A 22,942-nucleotide genomic window follows, 5' to 3' on the forward strand; every position below is an offset into this window, starting at 1 on the left:
CAGTGATTATTTGACAAGGCTTTCATTGGGGGAGGGGGGAGGGCCGGTGGCAAAGAAGACCAATAGACAGAGAGGCAAATTAAACGTACAATGGTTTTCTTAAAAAGAAAAAAAAAGGAGAGAAAAAGTGATTTTCAATAAAAGGAAAAACAGCATTGAAAGCCCATGAGTCAAGCCATAGCCAAAACCATGTTCTATCTTAAGTAGGTTTTCTTTCCCCCCTTTTTTCTTTTTTTTTTCTTTTTTTTTTTAATAAAATCTCTCCCCAAATCATCATCACTTTTAATCTTCCCCAGACTGGGCTTCATCTTCAGACCCTTCATCCCCAGATTTCTCGGGTGGAGGGCTTGTAGATGCTTTCTTTTCTGGGGGGCTTTCCGGCTCCTCATCATCTTCTTTGGGCGACGGAGTCTTTTCCTTTGATGCCTTTGAAGCTGTGGGGCGACCCACTTTCCCTTTGCCTTTCACTGGACTTGGCGTCACTGAAAGAAGAAAAACACCATTTGGGGCAAAGGTTGGAAGAAAATACTTTTTTTTTTTGGAAGAAAATACTTTTAATAAAAAACAGCTATCCCAGAAAGCAACTGGTAAGGAAAAAAAAATTGTTTCTGACCCAACAGACCAACTTCCTAAAAACCAAGGTGGGCACTGAGGTACCACAGCCCCCAACCAGCCCATCTCGACTTCTAAACTGACCTTGAAAACTGTGCAGTACACTAACGTGGCTTCCAATCACTTTTAAAATCACTGTCAGTCCTGGCCCTCCCTGGTGGCGCAGTGGGTTAAAGCACAGCACTAAGAAGCTAAAGCCACTTCAGCATGAGTTCGATCCCCGCCTGCCTCAGAGGTGACCACATGGCACGGCAGACCTCTCCTGACCCGCCCGCTGTTCCCCTCAGCAGTGTACTTTGTTGATCTGCCTGTTCTGCTCCCCACTCTATCCCTGGTGAATCCTCTCACCACCCCTGCACCTCTGGCTTGTACCCCAGTTCTGTATGCATAAATAAATAAATTCTTAAAAAAAAAAAATCACTGTCAGTCCTTTACACACCCATATAACTTTGGGGTATTTTCACACATGCTTCGCCTTCCACCAAAGCTCTAGTGCCAATGAGCTTCCTACCCTCCCCTGCGTCCCACTCCTGGTAACCGGTGTATTTTCCAGAGTCTAAACAATTTTTGCCAGTGTCTGTTTTTTTGGGTTATTTATATTCCACAAATTCTAAAACCATTTGGTATCTGTGTTTCACCTACTTTTATCAATGCAATGTTATATTAGCAGTCAAGCTTCTATGAAATGTCAGGTGGTAGAAAATGCACATGACCACAGCTTTTGTGAAACTAAAAGTTGTTTATGCTTAAAGAGTGAGTAAAAAGCAGTAAGGTGGCAACGTAATCTGAGCAGAGACTGAAGCCATCGAAGAACTTCTGACAGCTCTATCACTCCCAACAGTCAGCAGTGATTTTAGAAAGTACCAGTTCTATTTGCTAAAATTAAACAAAAACACACAAACCCAACTTTCTGATTTAATGACAAAATAGTTCCAACAAAGAGAAAATCTGGCAGAAACCACAAGAGCTCAAAGATGATAAATCCGTGTCGCCTAGTGAGGTTCTATTCTGCTGAGGCTGAGGGTGGGGGTCAGGTCACGGAGGGGTGTGCCTGCAGGTTTCAGCTCTCACTAGCTGCCAGGGGCAGGGACTGCCTCCTGGCCAGACCCTAGGGGTTCGAGTTCTTCTTCCGGTGACACTATAAGGTGCTTTCCTGCAGAAAGGCCCTTTTTCAGAAGACGTTTACTCTTAACAGCCCCTCATGAAAAATTTCTGTAGAAAAAGATGATTAGGCCCTGAAAATTTCCTAAGCACTAATTAACGTCACTTCAGAGAGCTCACCTGTAGCCTTTAGCCTGGGTTTGGGCATTTTCTTTTCTTTTCTCTCAGGTTTGGACTTCTTAACCATCTTTTTGTTTTTCTTTTTTGAACTGCCATAGTCACTATCATCATCATCTTCCATTAGGAAATCTTCATCACTGCCGGAATCTTCTGAGAGGAAAGAAGAATCCAACTTAGTGCCTACAGCCTTCCAAGTGAACAGAGGGGCAGGGTGCTAGGAACCACCGGAGGGCGGGATTTGGGAGCCAGATGCTCTTGGGCTCTGGTTTGCAGCTGTTCTGCCGGGGTCACTGGAGCTGTGAATGGCCCCACCTGTAAAACAGTCCTGTTACACGCTGCAGGGGGGAGGGATGTGGTGACTGACTTATGTGAAGAGAAGGCTGGAAAACAGGAAGTGTAAGACTTAATCTGAATAAAAATGGAAACCACCCAGTAACTTCGGGTGTTCCATCATTCCCATATAATACTGGTGCTACCAGGGAAATGAATTGGTTTGGTGTGTTTGATCCAACTATGAATTTAAAAAATGAGAAACACACATTTGATTAATCTGAGTCATCTGTGAATTTTTAATGTTGGTTCACGCAGCTAGGAACAGCACCTGAGAGGGATAGCGTCTCGATAACATAAACACTGTAAACCAACACTAGCTCAAAAACTTTTTTTTAATGGTAGGAAGAGGGCCGAAAGCTCTACCGGCTACAACACGAAGGTTAGTTGGCTCGCCATACTGCTGCTAACTGGCTGTCAGCCCACTGTCCGTTCAGTATTGAAACACAAGTGACAGACATAATCATAAAAGCCTTTGAAGTGCTGAATATCTACTTTTTAAAATAGACATGAAAACACTCATGCCTTCCAACAGGGAGTATCTACTTTAAGTGACTGGGTGTAAATGTAACACAAGCGCTGAAGAAATCATGCTCAGAAACCACACCAGGACCCAGGAAAGGAGCCCACGCCACGTACTCTCTTGGAAAGGCGCCTCGTCCTCCTCCTCCTGCTCCTCTTCGCTGCCAACGTCTTCCAGGAGCATCTCTCTCTGCTTGGACGCTGCCTTCGACGCCGCCTGTCGTTGTTGGCGCACAGTTTTATGATCTTCCTTTTCGTCTTCACTGTCCTCTACAATATTAAAGTTATGATGCAGTGACAAAACAGTGGTAAGCTTATTTGACAGCTGACTAGAAAAGGGGCGACAGTGGTCAGTATGAGGCAGAACTTGCCATCTGTTTGAAACAAGCCATGGGGATGTAATGCTAATAAGACTGTCACATTAAATATTTCAAATAGCTACAGAGTAGATCTTAAAAACTCTTATCACCTAGTAAAAAAATTAGAACTATGTACAGAAATAAAAAAACTCCCACAAAATATACAAAAGGATGAAAATTTAAAGAATGAACTTGAATAAGATTATGTACCCTTTGCTACACAGAAAATAGCTTAGGTATGTAGTTTGCTTTTTTTTTTTTTAAAGATTTACTTTTATTTATTTATTCATTAATGTAAGAACTGGGGTGTAAGCTAGAGGTGCTGGGGAGAGAGGATTCACCAGAGACAGAATGGGGAACAGAACAGGTGGATCTACTGAAATATACTGCTGTATGTAGGTTTCAGTAACAATAAAGCTGAATTTAGGTGTGAATACATGTTTCCTGTAACATATTTTAAACAAATGGCATTGCTTGCCCTGAATTTTTAAATTATATTCAAAACTATGTTGACATTTTTAGACACCAAAGTCAGAAAAATATTTTTAAATAGCAGAAGGGAAGAAATTATATTTACTTTTAAAATACAAAACATGTATACCTTAAAATAATGTCAAACTATTACCCTTTTTAATGAATGAGGTATGGCCACTTTAATTTAGAGGGAATTAAGGGGACCTTCCTGGTGACGCAACACTAAAAAGCTATTGGCAGCCACTGTAGCACAAGTTCGATCCCCAGTGAGGGAGCTGACCCATGTGGCACAGGAGACCTCTCCAGTTTCCCCGCTGTTCCTCTTAGCTGTATATTTAAGTCAGTCTACCTGTTCTGCTCCCCACTGTCTTATCCCCTGTACCTCTGGCCTGTACCCCAGCTCTTGTGTGCAGAAATAAATAAAATCTAAAAAAAAAAAAAAAAACCAAAGCTCTAATGTAGTGAACTTAGTGGAAAAAAAAATCCCAGAGTAGGACTAATGTAAGAATGTCAAATATAAATAAAGGAAAGCATTATAGGTAACAGTAATAACCTGAGGATTGAAAATCAGTATGAATTCTTTGAAGATGGTGACATCTTTAAAGATGCATTTTCAAAGAGCCTGACATTATCTTGAAACTGCTTATTAAGACAGCCAATGAGTCCTCCCTGGTGGCGCAGTGGGTTAAAGCACAGCACTGAGAAGCTTGGGCCACTAACGCATGAGTTAGATCCCCGCCTGCCCTGGAGGAGATCCACATGGCGCGGCAGACCTCTCCTGACCTGCCCGCTGCTCCCCTCAGCAGTGTACTTCGTCGATCTACCTGCTCTGCTCCCCTCTCTGTCTCTGGTGAATCCTCTCACCCTCCGCATCTCTGGCCTGTACCCCAGTTCTATATGAATAAATAAATAAATCTTTAAAAAAAAAACAGCCAATGAATAAATACATAAAGAAGAATTATATTAAAGACAGTTTTTTACCTGCAGAGTGTGAATCATCCTTCTTGGTCTTCACATCTTTTTCTTCAGAGTCCTCACTGTAAGGGGAAAGGGGAAAAGGCAAATACTTAACCATTTTAGATAAAAAATAGAATATCTGGTCCCTGGTTTCTGACAGAACACTGGAGAACATTTCTTTTACATATAAAATACTTCAAAAGATGTGGAGGAGTGACAATGCACCCATTATTCTTTATGTCAAAAGGATGATAGTGAGTAAGCATAATTTTATTTACTTTCAGAAAACACTGCGTCCAAAGATCAAAGGAAAAAAGAAGGTATCTTACCCCAGGCTGAAAATGCCTCACTTAAGGATGAAGTTCACAAGAACATTGATAAGAGAAAAAAAATAAACCCTCTGTTGTCAGTGGCACAGTATAAAATATTAAGAATAAATCACATCATATATCAACAGTAGTAAGTTGGCAAATAAGTGGGCAGCACCAAATGCACTGCAGTCAAACATAAAACATAAATAGTAGAGGAAATTGGAGCTTAGTTATGTACGTGGCAATAGACTTAAATATTTACCTATAGCAAAATGAAAATAAGCAATTAATGATCTCCCACTATTGCTTATCTCCATTATTTCTATGTCAGAAACATCATCGCATAGGCCTGCCTTCTGTAATGGAGACAGGAAGAGACTTCAAGACCAAAGTAAAACAAGGAGCTTCAAAATTCATGGGAATTTTTACAAAACAATGTTTTTTAGTGACAAAGATAGGCCTTTTATCTTCTCACAAATCTGTGCTTGGAAATCTGGGTGCTAGTGCCCTACCTTTGTCATTAACTGTATAATCTTGAGGGCCTCCCTGGTGGCCTATCTAGTGCTATCACTGCCACAACCTGAGTTTGATCCCTGGCCAGGGAGTGACCAACATGGCACAGCAGACCTCTCCCGACCCACCCGCTGCTTCCCCTCAGCAGTGCATGTCAGTAGATCCGCCTGTTCTGCTCCCATTCTGTATTTCTGGTAAATCCTCTCACTTCCCCCCAAATCTTTGGTCTATACCCCAGTTCTTCTACAAAAAATGTTATTTTATTATCTTGGGCAAATTATTTGAACTCTCTAGTAATATTTTATGATTCCAGGAGAAATTCTGACAAATAAAAAAACACTTATATGAGAGAACTGCCTTCATAACTCTCTTCTCTACAGCAGGTCTAAATCCCCTTTGCTACCATCCCATAATCCAGACCATACTCAAATGACAAACTACTGAACCCAAGATTCATAAGCAAACAGAAAAACCAAATATATTTCTTTATTAAGAAATCTGATGTGAGACACACTATAATTCAGAAACCTGTCTGTGACTGTTCTAAATAAATGTTTTAGTATATAAAATATGCACTTAATTTACAAGACCACTATCATTTTCTCTAGTTCTTTTATTATTGAGTTTATAGATTTAATCCTTTAACCCCATTATAGCAAAATCAGCTACAAGCTGAACTTCTAAGTAGAGACCAACAGAAAAATCAATAGAATATTTCCTGGAGGAAACAAAAAACCATACAAATCATTTAATATAAAAAGCAATAAATGCTATATTTATATGAATCATTTCTAATACCTAGGAGAGAAAAATAAAACCACATGATTACTAAAAGAGAAAAAGCTGAGACAGTGTAACTGGCTTGGAAGCAGTTTCTTTCTAGGGGAAATCTAATAAGTAAATATAATGAAAAGTAGTTGAATGTTGAGTTGCTATATAAACTAGATTAGAGAAATAGGCTATGAAACTCTGATAGCTTTGCTTCCCCACACTGTAATTCTGTCTCAGTTTTCTAAATCTCTAAATTCTTCAGAAGAGAAAATATCAGAGGTTAGTGATAGATAGAAGCAGTTAAAATACTAGGTAAGTGTATATATTTAATATGTTATTTCATTATTTCTATAATTTATTATCCTGCAAATTCAGAAAGGAAAGACTTCCTTTTGCCTGAGGCTTTATTGCAGAGATTTTAGTGTTTGGAAAGGTAAGTGACTTAGAAGAACTAGTGAGAAATACTATTTTATTTCTTTCAACTGCTATATTTAATAGCGTTATTCAGAAGTGGTATAGTCTAACAGCTACAATAAGATGTACTTTGGAGTCTAACAGACATGGTTTTAAAACCATGGTTTAAGTTTTATGAAAAAAAAAAAAAAATCCAACATCATTTACAATTGGGAAAATGCAAGTCATAACCACAATGAGGTACTTCACACCAATGAGAATGGCACATATTAAAAAAACTGGCAACAACAAATGGAGAAAAAGGGACTTTTCCTCATTGCTGGTGGGAGTGTAAACTATCCAACCACTGTGGGAAACTGTATGGAGGTTCCTCAAATTACTAAAAATGGAGCTACAATATGATCCAGCAATTCCACTCCTAGGAATCTACCCAAAGGACCCAGAAACATTAATTTGAAAGGATCCCTGCACCCCTAAGGTTACTGCAGCACTATTTACAATTAGGTAAGATATGGAAACAACCTAAATACCTAAAAATAGATGACTGGATTAAGAAGACGTGGTCTATATACACAATGAAATTCTATTCAGCAATCAAAAAAGATAAACGCATGCTATTCACAGCAACATGGATGGAATTGGAAGGGATCGTGCTCAGTGAAATAAGCCAGAAGGAGAAAGAAAAATATTGGATGGTTTCATTTATATGAGGAATTTAGAGGAACCAAATTAAGACACCAGGAAAAAAGAATAATAAAAAATTTATAGCAGGCAGCTATAAATCAGAGATATTATATAGAGGATAGACAGGGAGAGGAATTAAAATGGGGTGGGAAGAATACAGGTCTGTGATGATGGAATAGAAATCACCTGAGAATAGAAATAAAGTACTGCACAAAAATGAAACACAAACACACACACACAATGAGGAAAAAATTAAATAAAATTTGTTGGTCTAATTGCTGGATAACTGAAAAATCGCAGAACTCCAAGTTAGTATTACTTACCTTAGTAAAGGTTTGTAAGAATTAGATAATATAAAGCATGTAATAATCATAAATGGTAGCTATCATCTTCATCATCATCAAAGTGGTCTTAAAGTTGTGTATATGTGAAGTGTGTATATATAATGTTAAGAACAGAGGTGCCATAAGCCAGTTACAGCTAAAATTACAACTCACCAAAGCTCATTTATAAAAGTAAGGCAAGGGAAACTGCCACATTAGATTAAATCATTCAAACTAATGAGAACTTATTATGAGACAGGAAATCTTCACAGACTATCCAACTCAAGCTTCTGTAAGCTTTAGTTATGATTCCCCAGAGATTTTTGACTGAATGGGATAGAATACTTAATCTTGCTAGCACTACAATGAAAACTGTCAATACCATCCCCAGGTAACAAACTACATAAACTATTGTTTTTGCTCATGTTCAAAAGTTTGAAGTAGCAACAAAGGCATTCTTGGAGAGAGCACCTGGGATTCTAGGTTGAGTCCAATCAAGCCATGTGAACTTGAAGAGGCCTCTCTAGCCCCACAGTGGTGCCTGAGAAAATACGAATGTGCAAAACAACATACAGTGGACAAAAAGCACTTCCCCAAATATTTGGGCCGGCACCAATTTAGAGACCAGAAACTACCCTCACTAGAGTGAAGACTGTGAATAGGAACAGATTTAACAAAGCTTCTTACCTATCTTCCTGTGAATTCTTTCCAGATCGCCTCTTATTTTTAGCTTCTCGGGGAGATGATCTAATTTTCTTAGCTGGGGGGCCAGAATCTCTTCCATAGTCTTCATCTAAACAGAATAATTTTGAAATTCAATGAGCCACATTATGATTTTTACATGTAGATTTTATTACTATATTTACTGAGATAATTCTCTCTCATGCAATTTCAATGGTGAGGAGGCAGAGTATCTTGAATATACTTTTTCCATTTTTTTATAACTAAATTACTTCCTACTCTAGTCTTGAATAAGGAAGTTAGGAAGTGGGTACAGAGAGTCACTGAGTTACAGGGTACCCCAAACCCATTAATCAATCTGAACTTGAGGCCCTGATTTAATCGTACCACCTTAACTTAATCATTTCCAATTCTGCATATTACTCACGAGCCCTTATTTATGTATATATTTTTAATACAGCCATAGATATTTCTTATCATTTTTATAGCTTACTCTTTTATTAAAAATTTGTTTTAAATCTTCATTCTTATTTGAAAATTATTATAACTATAAGGCTATATTATAAGCACTTTAGAATGTGAAGAACCCACAATTCTATAACCCTACACAATTACTGCTATCAAGTAAATTACCTTTGAAGTACTAAATATAGCATACTCTGACACTTGGGGAAAGAACTTCCAATTTCAAAACCCCCATCCAACTACAGAAAATCAAAACATCTTAAATGGTGATTATTTCCCAAACTCTTCACTATTTGGAAACAATCAGGCACATCAGTGATTATTAAATGGCTGGGTACATAGAACATTCCATTATGGACTATCATCTGATGGTAATGATGATATGGATTATCATGTAACCATTAGAAGGAATTTCTCAAACAACTTTCAAAAACATCACAAAGAGGTGAGATAGGGCAGAATCCAAAATTTTACAGTAAGACTTCAACTACATTTTTAAAAGTTTTCTTTTTTAAAGGTTTATTTATTTATACATACAGAACTGGAGTACAGGCCAGAGGTGCAGGGGCGGTGAGAGGATTCACCAAAGACAGGGTGGGGAGCAGGACAGGCAGACTGATGAAGTACATGCTGAGGGGAGCAGTAGGCAAGACAGGAGAGGTCTGCCGCCACTCCAAGTGGGTCACCTCCGAGGTGGGGGATCAAACTCTGACACTGCTGAGGCCAGCTTGCAGTGCTGTGTTTTAACCTGCTGTGCCACCAGGGAGGGCCCTCAACTACATTTGTGACAAAAAAGCTATTTGCTGGAAAAGGACCTTGAATAATAGTTCTTCCTCAATTTCATTATCTGTAAATGGAAATAATAGTTGTATATGCTATTTTAACAGAATTGTTCTAAGTATTAAATGAATAAATACAAATATTTATCAATTTTGTAATTTTATACTTTGGCATTACTTCTGGGAATTTAGATTGTTACTTTTTAAAATCTGTTTTATACATTTCTGCATTTTCTAACTTTTCCAAAAGATACATACTATCTTTATAAATTTAGATTTGAAGGAAGAAAAAGGAATTCTAAGTGTATCTGAAAAATAATGAGATCAAGAACAAGTTCTAAAGAAAGTGGGGCCTCCCTGGTGGCCTGAATCCCATCCCAGCCAGGAAGCTGACCCACATGGCACAGCAGACCTCTCCTGTCCCGCCTGATGCTCCCCTCAGTCATGTACTTCAGCAGATCTGCCTGTTCTGCTCCCTACTCGGTCTGTGCTCTCACCCCTGTATCTCTGGCCGGCACCTCAATTTTTCTACACAAAAGTACACTATTCATTCTATACAAATTAGTTCACAAAAGTTGTTTCATAGTATGTCTCATCTTTAGCTACTGTTATTATACAAAAACTTAAATATCCCCTATTACAATTTTTAATGTGATTTCAGTAAAAGATTAATTAGTAAATACTACAGCATAATTATATGTTCAAACTTTGGACTCTAAGAGCAAATAAGAAAAAAATAACTTATTATCAGTGACTTACTAAAAAAAAGTTAAAATCCATGCCAGTTTAAGTTTTGTTTCGAGTGACACAGATCTTGATGTAATTTACATACGTAAGTATTTTAAATGTAAAGAACAAAACATTTCAAAATCTTGATGCAAACATTTATAAACTGGCATTTCCCCCACCAACTGGTCTTACTGACAACTGAAATCACAAAACTTACCAGCATCATCAGATTCCTGAAACTGCGAATAATCAACGACCTTCCTATTTCTGTAGAAAGAAGAGACTAATTAAGACCACAGAAATGTAGGACTTTTCCAAGATAAGTGAATACACATTTTTATTTCATAAACAGAATTAGCACTAGTTGCTGGAAAATTATTTTTCAACAAATCCCCCACATGCATTTGTCACAGTAAGGGCAACTTATATCAAAGGTAAATACAATTCTCCTATTACTCAGGTTAGCAATAGCTTAAATGCTATTCTTTCCTACAAAACCACCTTGCACCTTCCAGCACACATAAACAGGAAAATGAGATAAACCATAGCTTAAGATGTCATACAGACACAACAGCAAAAATACATAATCTGGCCCTCCCTTGCGGCGCAGCGGGTTAAAGCACAGCACTAAGAAGCTAAAGGCACTTCAGCTTGAGTCTGATCCCTTCCTTGGAGGTGACTCACATGGCGCGGCAGACCTCTCCTGACCCGCCCACTGCCCTCAGCAGTGTACTTCCTCAGTGGGCCTGTTCTGCTCCCCACTCTGTGTCTGGTGAATCCTTTCTCCACCCCTGCACCTCTGGCCTGTACCCCAGTTCTGTAAGCATAAATAAATAAATCTTTAAAAACAAACAAACACACACACACAAACCAGGGTCTCCCTGGTGATACAGGGATTACAGGGCATGGGTTTGCTCTCCAGCCAGGGAGGTGGACCACATGGCTCAGCAGACCTCTCACCAGCCCCCTGCTTCCCAGTGTATTTCAGTAGATCTGCCTGTTCTGCTCCCTACTCTGTCTCTGTCCTCTTAGCCCCTGCCCCACCCTGCACCTCTGGCCTACACCCCAGTCTTGTTTGCATAAATAAATACAAAATATTAAGAAAAAAACCCCACAAACCAAAACTATAAACATTTGAGTTTTACTGCTCTATAAACAGACACACTGACATCATAAACAAGGTCATTACTAGCTTTTCTCAAAGCAAAGTGATTTTTAAATTAATAGTTACATTAGAAAACAAATTTTAACAGTTAAATCTTACTTAGAAGGTAAAATTAAATGGCCAATTCATTCAAAACATACTTTTTTATTAAGGGGTGTGTCTACAAGAAAAATATGTAAACCCTAGAAATTATAAAGGATTTCAATTACTTCCTACTAGGTAAGGAATCTTTAACACTCCAACCAAATCATTTTTTAATTAAAGATTTATTTATGCACACAAGAGCTGGTGTACAGGCCAGAAGTGCAGCAGGTGAGAGGATCCATCTGGGGCGCAGAACAGGTGGATTATTGAAACCCACTGCTGAGGGGAGCAGCGGGTGGGTCAGGAGAGATCTGCCGCGCCATGTGGGTCAGCTCCCTGGCTGGGGATGGAACTCGTGCTGCGGTGGTTGCAGCTAACCTCATAGTGTTCTGCTTCAACCCACTGCACCACCACGGAGAACCGCCAATCAAATCTTAACTTACATTTTCTTACTTCATATTTTAAGTCTAAAAGTTTCAACTGTCCCTTCTCTGTGTAAGCATCCACATCAGCATCTCCACACCGAAGCTCCCAGTGTACTTAAACGCACTGTAACTAAACGAATACTCAACAAGTGAACTGAAAGAATTAAGAGAATAAGACCGTAGCTAGGTTTAAACCTGAGCAGAAAGAGATTCCTGGGTTTACAGATTCAGATACCATTTAAATCCAAAGACAGGACACTCAAAATGTAAGCACAGGTGCAGTTTCTAAATAATATGCGAAAATGACCAGGTAGGAGAGCATTCTGAAATCACGTCTGGAACTTAGAGGTGGAGTCAGGGTTGGGCACATTCCTGGCTTTAGATAAAAAAGAAAAGTTTTTAAGGAATTTTATTTGCTGTTTTGTAGCCTACCAAAGATGAATTATTTTCTCATTTTATGCTAAACTGTAAACTATGCTCCAACTATGTTTTGTTATAAGAAGCTGGCTTTACCTTTAAATATACCATTCTATTAGGGATGTTAATTAAAAAAATGTGACTATCCAAAATCAGAGGCAAATGGCAACTGCCAGGGCTGGGTGAGGTAAAGCCTGCAGTTTCTGTTTTGCAAGAGGAGGAGTTCTGGAGGTTGTCAATCATACACGGAATTGTATGGATAACAATGACTAGAATGATAAATTTTATTTTAACCACAACTTAAAAAAAAAAAAGAAAAAAAAAAAAAAAGTCCCTCAAAAAAAAAGAGGGATTTTTGATTCATTTTCTGCCTTTTAAAGACATATTCAATGCTTATCTTATTTTAGTAAAATACCTATTTTTTTAATCACAGGTGACATTTGAAACAATAATATCATAAATACAAAGCTGATAATTTTCTGCATTAATCAGAACCAAGGAAAATGGGACATGCAAGGAAAGTATTCAGAAGAGGGAGGTTGTCTTATTCTCTACTAACTACTGCACAGGATGGGCATATCTATGCTGGTGTGATCACAACTAAAATATTGCGGATCTGTGTTATAAAGAATGAATTTCTGGGACTGTGTTATCAATATTTTTTTCCTATGTGGCAACATAAAGGAGGGTAGCCAGAGGGTGAAAGCCAAGTCATACGAAGAACAATGAATACACTGGGATTTTTATCTTGCAAACGGGAAAACATGTTAAGAGACTGAAGGGCTTTAACGCACAAGTAAAGCAAAGCACCTGCTTGGCTTTGGTGTCACATTAGCGTGGGTTCCAATAGTTAATGATAGTTACTTTGTTGGTCTATTGCTAGAAACACGGACAAAGGAAACACATCGTAAAAGTAGAGAGTCTGTTAGTGAAGTACTGGGGTCTGATACTACAACTTCAAGCTAAATCATTTCATTTCTCCAGGTCTCAGTTCCTCCTCTGTTGAAAAGACCTAAGTTACTTGACAAATCTAAAGCATTATTCTATAAATTAATTATTTAAAGCTAATGAAAATGATCTTTTTTACTTGCAAAGTTAGCCCTTTGCACAACACAGCACATCACTACACCAATTGTTTTCTTCAGTAATCTGAGGTTCTTGAAGGTAACTGCCACGTCTTACATTCACATTTCTCTTACAGAGCAAAGTGAAAACTCAAATGTTTTATAAACTGTAAAGTCTTTGATGATTCCACTTCTTGCCAATTAAAAGCCGGCCAAGGCAGGATTGGTAATTCCTCCAGTCACGCAGTCTTCCTGTTGGCCATGCTGCTACTTGGCTTGGAATGCTGTTCAGATCACTCTCTGTCATGTTACATATAATAGAGCCTCAGGTCCTCATGAAGACTTTACTCCTTTATTAATATAAAGGAGTAAGTACCTGTCCTCCCCATCAAGGGATAGGGGTTGTCTCTCCATTTGGAACACTAAATTCAAGAAATATGCTCCATGAATAACGAACTTGCATCTGCAAAGGACTCCAGTGGGAATCAGCAGAGAGGATATATCCCAGACTGGAGTTCAGTCTATTTAATTGCCACCCTCTGAAAAAACTTCATTAAACCTAAAAAATTAGGGCCTCCCTGGTGGCACAAGGCATTCAGTCTCAGCACTATGAAGCTATCACAGCCACTGCAGCAAGCTTGACCCCCAGCCAGGGAGCTGACCCATGGGGCACAGCAGACCTCTCCTCTCTACCCTGCAGTCAATCTGCCAGGTCTGCTCCCCACTCTGTTTTCTGGAGAATCCTCTCACTACCTCTTCTCCCCCACCTCTGGTCTACACCTCAGGTCATATATGCATAAATAAATAGATCTTAAAAAAAATTAAGAAATTAAAAAAAAAACCACACAGCCATTTAGTACATTTCTTTCTGAGTTTACAACACAGAGAATAATAGAACTGCCATACAGACTACATGGACATAATTCAAATTTTCAGAACTGAATTGAAAATTCACGCCTTCCTCTGAAACACAACATTTTCAACTATGTGAAAATGACCAGAATATATCTTAATGCTATATATTATAAAATAATAAACCCAAATAAAGTAAAATAAGAATGTAGAAGGAATCCTGTCTTTTAAGTATAACCACTAAAAAGTTATCCAGCTATAAATACTGGAGGGGAAAAATAAATACAAGATCTGCAATAACAAGGTCATTTACAATAACTCATTATAATGTCTTCTAACAATAGTTTGGTTCATTCCCTGCCTTTTAAAGATACTTATTCAAAACAACATACATTATTTATACTACTTGGAAATGTCCATTATTTAGGGTTAAAGTATATTCTTATGAATTTATTCCTACATAAATTTGAAATTGAGAAGATATACTAGGATAAAACCACATAGCTTAAGTGTAAGAGTCAAGTTTAAGGAGGTCAGGTTCTAACCGAAAACAAAGAAACATTCTTATATTACCCCTATTTAAACATCAAAGTTCAGCACAAACTTTGAATATAGATAGCACAGAGGTTAAAACCACAGAATTCTGAAATGGATTTGAATCCTGGCTTTGCAACTTACTAGCTCAATGTCCTTGAGCAAATTTCTTGCCCTTGCTGAACTTTAGTTTCTCAACAATAAAATCAGAATACCAATCCCTCCAGATTGTTTTGAGTGCCAGGTGCTATGCAATAAATAGCAGCTTTACTACTTGTAGGCATTAACTTGTTCCAGTCAGAACACTACTACAGTCTGGAATGTTCACAAGTAACACAAGTACTAGCACTGTTTAAAATATGTACAGCATTAGTTCCAGCACCAATTACAAAGACTGGGAAAGTTTTTACTTATTTCACTAAAACACAACCCTGATGCACTTCTATTTTTATATTATTTTCAACTTAGAAAGTTTTCAGGTTACTATTTAAGCCAGATTGTAGTATTATATAATAGCTACTTAAGAGCCACTGTACAAATTAGATCAGTTTCTATCACTTAGTGTTGGCGGGAAAGGATGTCCTGAACAAACTCCACAAACACGGTTTTATGGACGCCACCGGCACCCCTCAACAAAGAGAACCCAAGACACCAACGATGACAAATCCCAGAAAGTCATCACCACTGAAGGAGGATGCTGGGAACCCAACGTGGAGCTAAGCAGCCAGGCTTGGCGCATAGCCAGACACGTGGGCCTTGGGGGCTCTTAGTTTATAGCCGGCTCTCAGCGTGCTACTGGGGTCCCAGCTCAGCAGTACTGGTAGGACCTGCTCACTAATTTAGCTCTCTTTCTCCCTGCGTTATTAATTTCTTCCTTTCCCCCTTTTGTACGTAAACCTTTTTTGTTGTGTACCTATGGTTGAGTCTCCTAAGTCCTTTTTAATCGCTCAGGTGAGGACGCACAGTCAGGCCAACCCATTTCATATTGGGCTGCCTCTGTAAACAATATCAACCGAGGTTTCATCTAAGTAAGTCTAAAAGTTTGCACTAAAAAGAGAACTGTAACCTAGTAAGGAAAACAAATGATTAAATATAAAATATAGGAGCATTACAACTTTTTAATTTTGTGCCTGCTCTTTAAAAAGCTGATAAAATTTCCACATCTACATTCTAAACGCACCTTGGGCACAATGCATTAATTCCTGGATGATCACCAGAGGGTTCTGAGATGGAAAGCCCCAGTTCTGTATGGGTTTCAAGTGTAAAACTGAAAGGTATAGTGGGAAGCGACACAAACAACAGCAAAAGATCTCTTTTGGGCACCAAATGTGGTAACTTTCAGAAGCAATACGATTTTTTCCCCTTTTGTTCTTTTAATCAATTTCTTTCCAGTACACGTTGGCAGGTTTACCCCAGGAGCTTTTCTTTCTTTCAGCAGCAACTAAGGCCCAAACAATGATATTCCAGAAATGTGAGGAAGTAAAAGGGGCATAGTATTTCAGGTGGAAATCACCACACTTTTGAGAGATCCCCAATCCTAGAAACTTTACAGATAAGAACACTATTAAGCCCACATGACCCAACTTTATAACAAGCCTGCACATCAAGTATGGAGAAGATAACAGACGAGCCCCAGACGAGGAAGCATAGCTATCAAATACAAACCCACACTTGACAATGGACACCTTGAGTGTGACACTAGTGAAATAGCAAAAAAACCACTTTCTCAAGCCACACTAGAGAAACTTTTAGATAACATGCTACACAATTTAGCTTCTCAAGCGAACTATATTTTAATTTTTACCCTGAAGAAATTACACTGCCCCGGTTGAGAAAGAAGGGCAAGAAAAAGAAATCTTACTAACGTTCTATGATTAACATGTTTTGGACAAACTCCAAAATGGCTGACATAACGCTTTTCATCAACCACCTGGATGACAAACACCTCATTTTTTCAGATGGGTATCACCCTGTAGCATAATGTGTATCATCAATGGGTCACGACCCACTACTGGATCTGAAAATCAAATGAATTAGCACATAACCCACATTTAAAAAGAAAATATGAGCTCTTCTTGGTGGTGCAATGGGTTAAAGCACAACACTATGAAGCGATCAGTAGTCACTTGCAGCATGAGTTCGATTCCCTGCCAGAGCTGACCCACATGGTGCAGCAGACCTCTTCTGGCCTGCTCACTGCTCCCCTCAGCAGTGTACTTTGTCAATCTGTCTGCTCTGCTCCCCAGCTCTGGTGAATTTCTCACCCTCTACCCCCTGCACTTCTGGCCTGTACACCAGTTCTTGTGTGCATAAATCTTTTTTTTTAAAGAAAATATACAAATATCTGGAAAACTGTACCCAAACAACAGCAAGTTCCTGTTTCAAGTGTTTGTGTTCTTATTTGCACCAAACTGCAACATAAAATATTTCTTATTGGAACCTTATAAAAAATGTGAGAGCTGCTGCTTAAGATTAAAAAGTAGATTGCAATAAAAGATTGCAAGGTAGTTTTTAGACATATCTTTTTTTTTTTTAAAGAAAGATGTTTATTTATGCATACAGAACTGGGGTGCACGCTAGAGGTGCAGGGGAGGGTGTGTGTGAGAGGATTCACTAGAGAACAGAACAGGGGCGCATGCCAGAGGTGCAGGGGAGTGTGTGTGTGAGAGGATTCATTAGCAGAGTCAAGAGCAGAACAGTCAAGGCAGATTGATGAGGGGAGCGCACACTGCTGAAGGGAGCAGTGGGCCGGGCAGGGGAGGTCTGCAGTGTACCATGTGGGTCAACTCCCTAGCCCGCGATCGAACTCGTGCTGCAGTCAGCTTCATAGTGCTGAGCTTTAACCCACTGCGCCACCAGGGAGGGCCCTAGATTTGTCTTTATAAAACATGATTTAAAAAATCTTTTTTGGAGATGGAAAAAGGTTTTAAGCTCAACAAGCCTAGCGCATTATGGAGGGGTGGCGGAGAGTAATACGTGACACGGGGCATATTATCTGAACTAAAACTACTGTACTTTAGGCAACGTCACCCACTGTTACCCCCACTTTGGATTCTACTGACAAATGGGAATGATTGGGAGGCTCTCCCCCGCTGGGAGACTGGGCTCGCCTAAGGTAGACTGATTTAGGAAACTCCAAGTGAAGGTTGCTGAAACCCGCTGCCAGCTGACTTGCCTACCTCCTGGGGTTACTGGGGGTCTGAGTCTAGCCCTCTGAAACTTTTAATGGCAGTTTCTCTTCAAGGCTAAATACTAGGTTTCCTAACCTAACCTTCCTCCGAGCACCCTCCAACATAGTAATCTTCATCCATACTATCTCAGTGAAGTCTCTCAAGACTCACAGCCCTAAATATAGTAATGTTTTTAAAAAGGAGAGGGGGCAGGGGGCAGGAGAAAGCCTTTTCTTTGCCTATTCTATCCCACACTGGTACTATCACAATCCCAGATCTTAGTTGCTTTTGCGCTGTCACCTCAGCCATGGGCTGAATATTTTATCTCCAATGACTAAAGCCCCCTATTTTCAAAATCCAGTGCTTCCTGTATACTGATACTCAATATTTCTACATGTTATTTCTCTTTACCAATTACACATTAGCTGCAAAATTAATCAGCATAGGCCAAGAACAAAGCCCTTCAAGGGACCAGTGAAAACCTTCCAGGCTGACAGCAGTCTCTGGGCAGCAGCGACTCAGGCCATGGCAACCAGCTATCTTCCTGCCTCAATCCTTCCCTTTCCTCCCAGGGACTTCTCAGGAAGCTCTACTGAAGTCTCGCTGAAGTTCAAACTGTAGTAAGAATACTTACTGTGCAGTTTTCTTTCATTCTCATACATGTTTAAAAAGAATTTGTCTAAATAAACATGGCAATAAACCTTTTCGCTTAGCAAAACATTCCCAGTAATTGCTAAAGAAATACAACTAATTAGAATAAAAGAAGCAATTTAAAGCGTTCTTAAAAAAAAAAAATGTTCTTACTACAGAATTTTCCAACTTGTGTTCTGTCAAGATAGGCTTTCTAAATGTTTCCTGGCTAGATCAGGTTGGATACCTCCCTAAACATGTCAAAAAGTTCCGAAGTCCTGTTTCAAAGAGATCTGCTTACCTCTATCTCCGAAATCACCTACATTTAACAAACCAAAATTGAATCAAACACTTGGGAGACCATGGTAAATCAACATTATGGAGGCTACTGATAAATGTGGATTTTTCTGTGAATTGTGCGGACTCTTGGGCCCTCCCTGGTGGCGCATGGGGTTAAAACAAAGTACTATGAAGCTGTCTGCAGCCCCTGCAGCACGTTCCATCCCCCACCAGAGAGCTGACCCACAGGGCATAGCAGACCTCTCCTGACGCTTCAGTTGCTTCCCTCAGCAGTGTGTTTCACTAGACCTGCCTGTTCTGCTCCCCATTCTGTCTCTGGTGAATCCTTTCACCCTCCACACCTCAGGCCTATACCCCAGTTCTTGTATGCATAACTAAATAAATCTTTAAAAAATATAATTAAAAATATAATCATCATGCAGAAAGTAAATTTTCATTTAATTCTTGCAGCCATCTCACATGAAGAGTGAACTAACATTAACCCAAATTTACCAGGAAACTATGAGGCCCAGAAAGGCTAAGTAGCATGTCATCACCACAAGCATTATGTGGTCATCCTCACCACTGCACCCCTTGCTGGCGGCTCCCTCCCGCCTTCCTTGCCTAAGGGGCACAGATCTACAGGACTCACATATTAAAGTCTCTGCATGTCAACTCTTCCTTTTAAGATTTAGGACATTAACCTCCTCTTCTATCCTTCAGATTATTCCTACATAAAACTTAATACAAGAATGTTAGTGCACAGAAGCCTGGATACCTGAGTTCAATTTGAGGTAAATTTTTTAGAATTGTCTCACTTATGTGGGCTTCAAGCCCCTTTTGCCTACGATATATTAAACATTATATAACCCGTTATTTACAATTAAGCTATAAAGCTCAAAAACAATTACACAAGCTACACAAGCAAAGGAGGGAAAAACATTACAGGAAAGATCTAAACATTTTTTAAGTGCAAAAGGTAGGTTTCTATTTCTTCACAAAAGGGGAATAGAGTTCTGAATGTGCTGGGAACAAATTTTAGATCCTCATCACAATCCCCTGCTAAATCTTTTGTAACCAACTTGCTGTTTTAGTCCAGATGAACAAACTCTTATATGGCACTCCTCTTCACAAAATACATTGTTTTACCATATTCTCTCTCTATAGGGAAATATTATAAGTCACATATACGAACACTTCAGAGTATAATGAGCTAAGTAAAATGGGCTGGGAAGACTTCACTGTAGAGCAAAACCACACAATTAGGCGGAAGCCCGGGGCAGTGAGACCCAAGGGCTCAGGGGTTCCTTCATGAGGAGCCCTGTGGTCTTCTGCAGATAGGGCCTGAAACCTCAGTGGAATCTCCCAGTTGTCTTAACCCTAAGGACAAAGCTGTAGCCCTAATCAGGTTTATGGGCTCACCACACTGACGGCCATAGCATAAGAGGGGTACAGTGTCTCACCAGAGGCAACCTTACAGGATTTTGGGAGCCTTGCTTGATAAACTCAAAGCAAAGGAGGGCGTTCTATAAAGGATGTCTAAATTTCCAAGCGGATCTCTAGGCCTATTTTTTGGCAAAATTAAGCTAGATGTGGATTTCTGTGTCTGGCAATCTCACATCTGAAGCTCCAAAGTTGTAAACTGAGGCTAATTTTGCCTCAAAAGGACTTAGTCCTTCCTGTGTGAGGGCTCATTTTTGTGGATGTAATTTCAACGAGTGAAGTTTCTGGTAATCTCTTATTTTAGAAAGTTTCTCTGTAGAGAAGCAATGGTCACTCCTATGAGGGATTACTTAAAACCCGCTTTTGCAAGGTTCACAATGTATAATCCACATTGCAGCTAACCAGCACGCTGCAGCTGCAGCCTGTGTCCCCTGTCAGTGGAAGGCAACTGCCCTTATTCCAGACCAGAGGCTACAGGGTAAGTTTCTACCTAACAGTTTACTTATCCACTGGTAGCTCATCTCATGGATTATTTTGACAGATGAAATCTCCCTGAAGATCACCTTCTTCACTAGCTAACCCAACAGGTACACATTTCAAAAACTGGTATGCACTAAGAAGCACCTGGGAATAGACTAAACTCAGTTGAAATGATGTTTTGCAGCCTGTGGGCTCCTGGCACTTTCTTTTTTATATACACCTATAATCAAAGCTATTTAGACAGCCATAAATAGTAGTTACGTAAAAATAATGGCAATGTAATTCTATAACAATCAGTTCCATTTCCTAGAACCTAGACTGTAACGCTTTTTTTTTTTTACAACCATATGAAGGGATGTCCCGGTTTGCCCAAAGTGTTGTCAACATGTTTTCTTCTGCTGTGTACCACACACAGCTCAGTGCTATCTGTAATCTCAACAACCCAAAAAAAAACTTTCAGCATAATCTAGGAGTCACATTTCTTTCTTTGTAGCTAAGAATTTAAAAATGGGAACACAAGTAGCACTTCATAACATGCTCAGTAACTTGGTTAAGTCAAGGAATCGAAGTTAGTTACTGGCTGTGCTGACTAAACTCTACCTCCAAAGGGATCCCGTACACAGTAGGGTGGTATTGTCTTAGATCTCACAGGACAATAGACAAGACTATCTCAAAAATGGCTTTCTCATTATTTCAACAACTGCGAGAATCCTGAGAAAAAGCGTTTTGAAAATTGTAAACTACTTTGTAAATGCAAGGTAGTATTACTCTCAGTATCTCCACTATATAACCTAAGCAGAGCCAAGTCAAGATTCCGACACCCAGGGTTTCTTTGCTGTACTGTGCTACCTCCCTCCACTGTTAACTGCTAATGGATTTAAAACACTAGAACTCAACTACTCTCCTTAATTTTAACTCATCAAATTAAGTCAACCTGAATATTTTAATCTTAATTCCAATTGTAATAATATTTATAATTGATGTTGAAACTTTTCATATGCCATGACTTTTAGTGTTTTAATACAGTGCATGCAATGGCATTTAAGCTTTGATCTTGTGACAAATCTTACTTGGTATTTTTAATATACTTGTGTTCCATTAGCTAATACTGTTTGGTATTTTTGCATCTATAGTTATATGTAAAATGAGTACATTTTCTTGAAGTGTGCTTAGGTGGCTTTGGAATATTGTTTATTCAGGGAAATGCCCCTGTATATTATGAAATGTATATAACTGAACACATGCCATTTAGAGCAAACACATTTTTCCCCATAAATGCCTTGCATTAACCTTTACTTCCAGTCCATTCAGGTGATTTTCCTTAATTTGACACATTCTATCTCTTCTGAAAATTTCATGACCCCTCCCAAGCTCTCTTGAAAGCTGCTTTTCCCCACACAAGTCCTAGTATGAGCTACATAACCCTTTCCAGTCCTGAAAAGCACAACTTGCACAAGAAACACCCTGTGGCAGTGTCTCTATCGCGAGACCGCAGTGGCTCTGTGTTGGCTATACTTGGACTTGAATTCCTGCTTCACTTCTTGTTAGAGAATTGGGGCAGCTACTTTCAGGCCTCTGCTGCCTCACACATGAAACAGACTAATGTAAACTGTGCTGGAAGACTGCTTCAAGATTTTGAAGTATGTGCAGAGTACCTGGCAGAACGTTTGGCACAGACTTGCTCAATGATAGCTCCACTGAGTTTTGAAGTGGCTTTATTTTTTCTATAACTGAAGGCTGAGAAAAGGACTTCTGTTAACGGGCCACAATTTCAAAATTCAGAAAGTTCTGAAAACCAAGTGCTTTTTCATAACTTACATGGTGCAAAACCTAATTTGAACTCAACAATGATGGGCTTTTTGTTTTTCCTTTAGTGTGACAATTCCTATTACTAGAGATATTGTTTATAGAGGTAGTTCCCCAGACTCACAGGGGATGGCACATTAACATACTATTGCCCATTTAAAATTCTCGAAAAATGAACTTTCAAGCTTTTATGGTTCCAATAGTTTCAAACTAAGATTTTGCGAATAAGCATATTAAATACTAGTCTAGTAGAAATTGTGGTTAAGCCTCTTGTTGTCTAAACTCAGTTTTGCTGTTATTTCTACACTTTCTTATGTCTTCAAAGACATCACTAATAAATTAAGGGAACTGCATTTATATTCTCAAGTTCTAGGGTTTGCTTTTTTTT

At 39.1% G+C, this 22,942-nt stretch overlaps 1 protein-coding gene across 2 annotated transcripts in view; it reads right to left on the reverse strand.

Annotated features, from left to right (window-relative positions):
- NUCKS1 (nuclear casein kinase and cyclin-dependent kinase substrate 1) overlaps positions 1-22,942 on the reverse strand; it is a 27,283-nt gene continuing 4,341 nt past the window's right edge. Inside the window, exons 2-7 of one of the 2 annotated variants that reach the window (XM_004685555.2) lie at positions 10,423-10,472; positions 8,239-8,344; positions 4,560-4,615; positions 2,863-3,015; positions 1,894-2,043; positions 1-482 (exon numbers count right to left, since the gene is read on the reverse strand). In XM_004685555.2, the coding sequence (XP_004685612.1) occupies positions 283-482; positions 1,894-2,043; positions 2,863-3,015; positions 4,560-4,615; positions 8,239-8,344; positions 10,423-10,472 (715 nt within the window). In that variant the 3' untranslated portion in view covers positions 1-282. The remainder of the gene's footprint in view (positions 483-1,893; positions 2,044-2,862; positions 3,016-4,559; positions 4,616-8,238; positions 8,345-10,422; positions 10,473-22,942) is intronic. The other variant, XM_012726924.1, reaches the window with a different exon arrangement.

This window comes from Condylura cristata, unplaced genomic scaffold, assembly GCF_000260355.1.
Source record: "Condylura cristata isolate star-nosed mole 26May11 unplaced genomic scaffold, ConCri1.0 scaffold00018, whole genome shotgun sequence".
Lineage (NCBI taxonomy): Eukaryota > Metazoa > Chordata > Mammalia > Eulipotyphla > Talpidae > Condylura > Condylura cristata.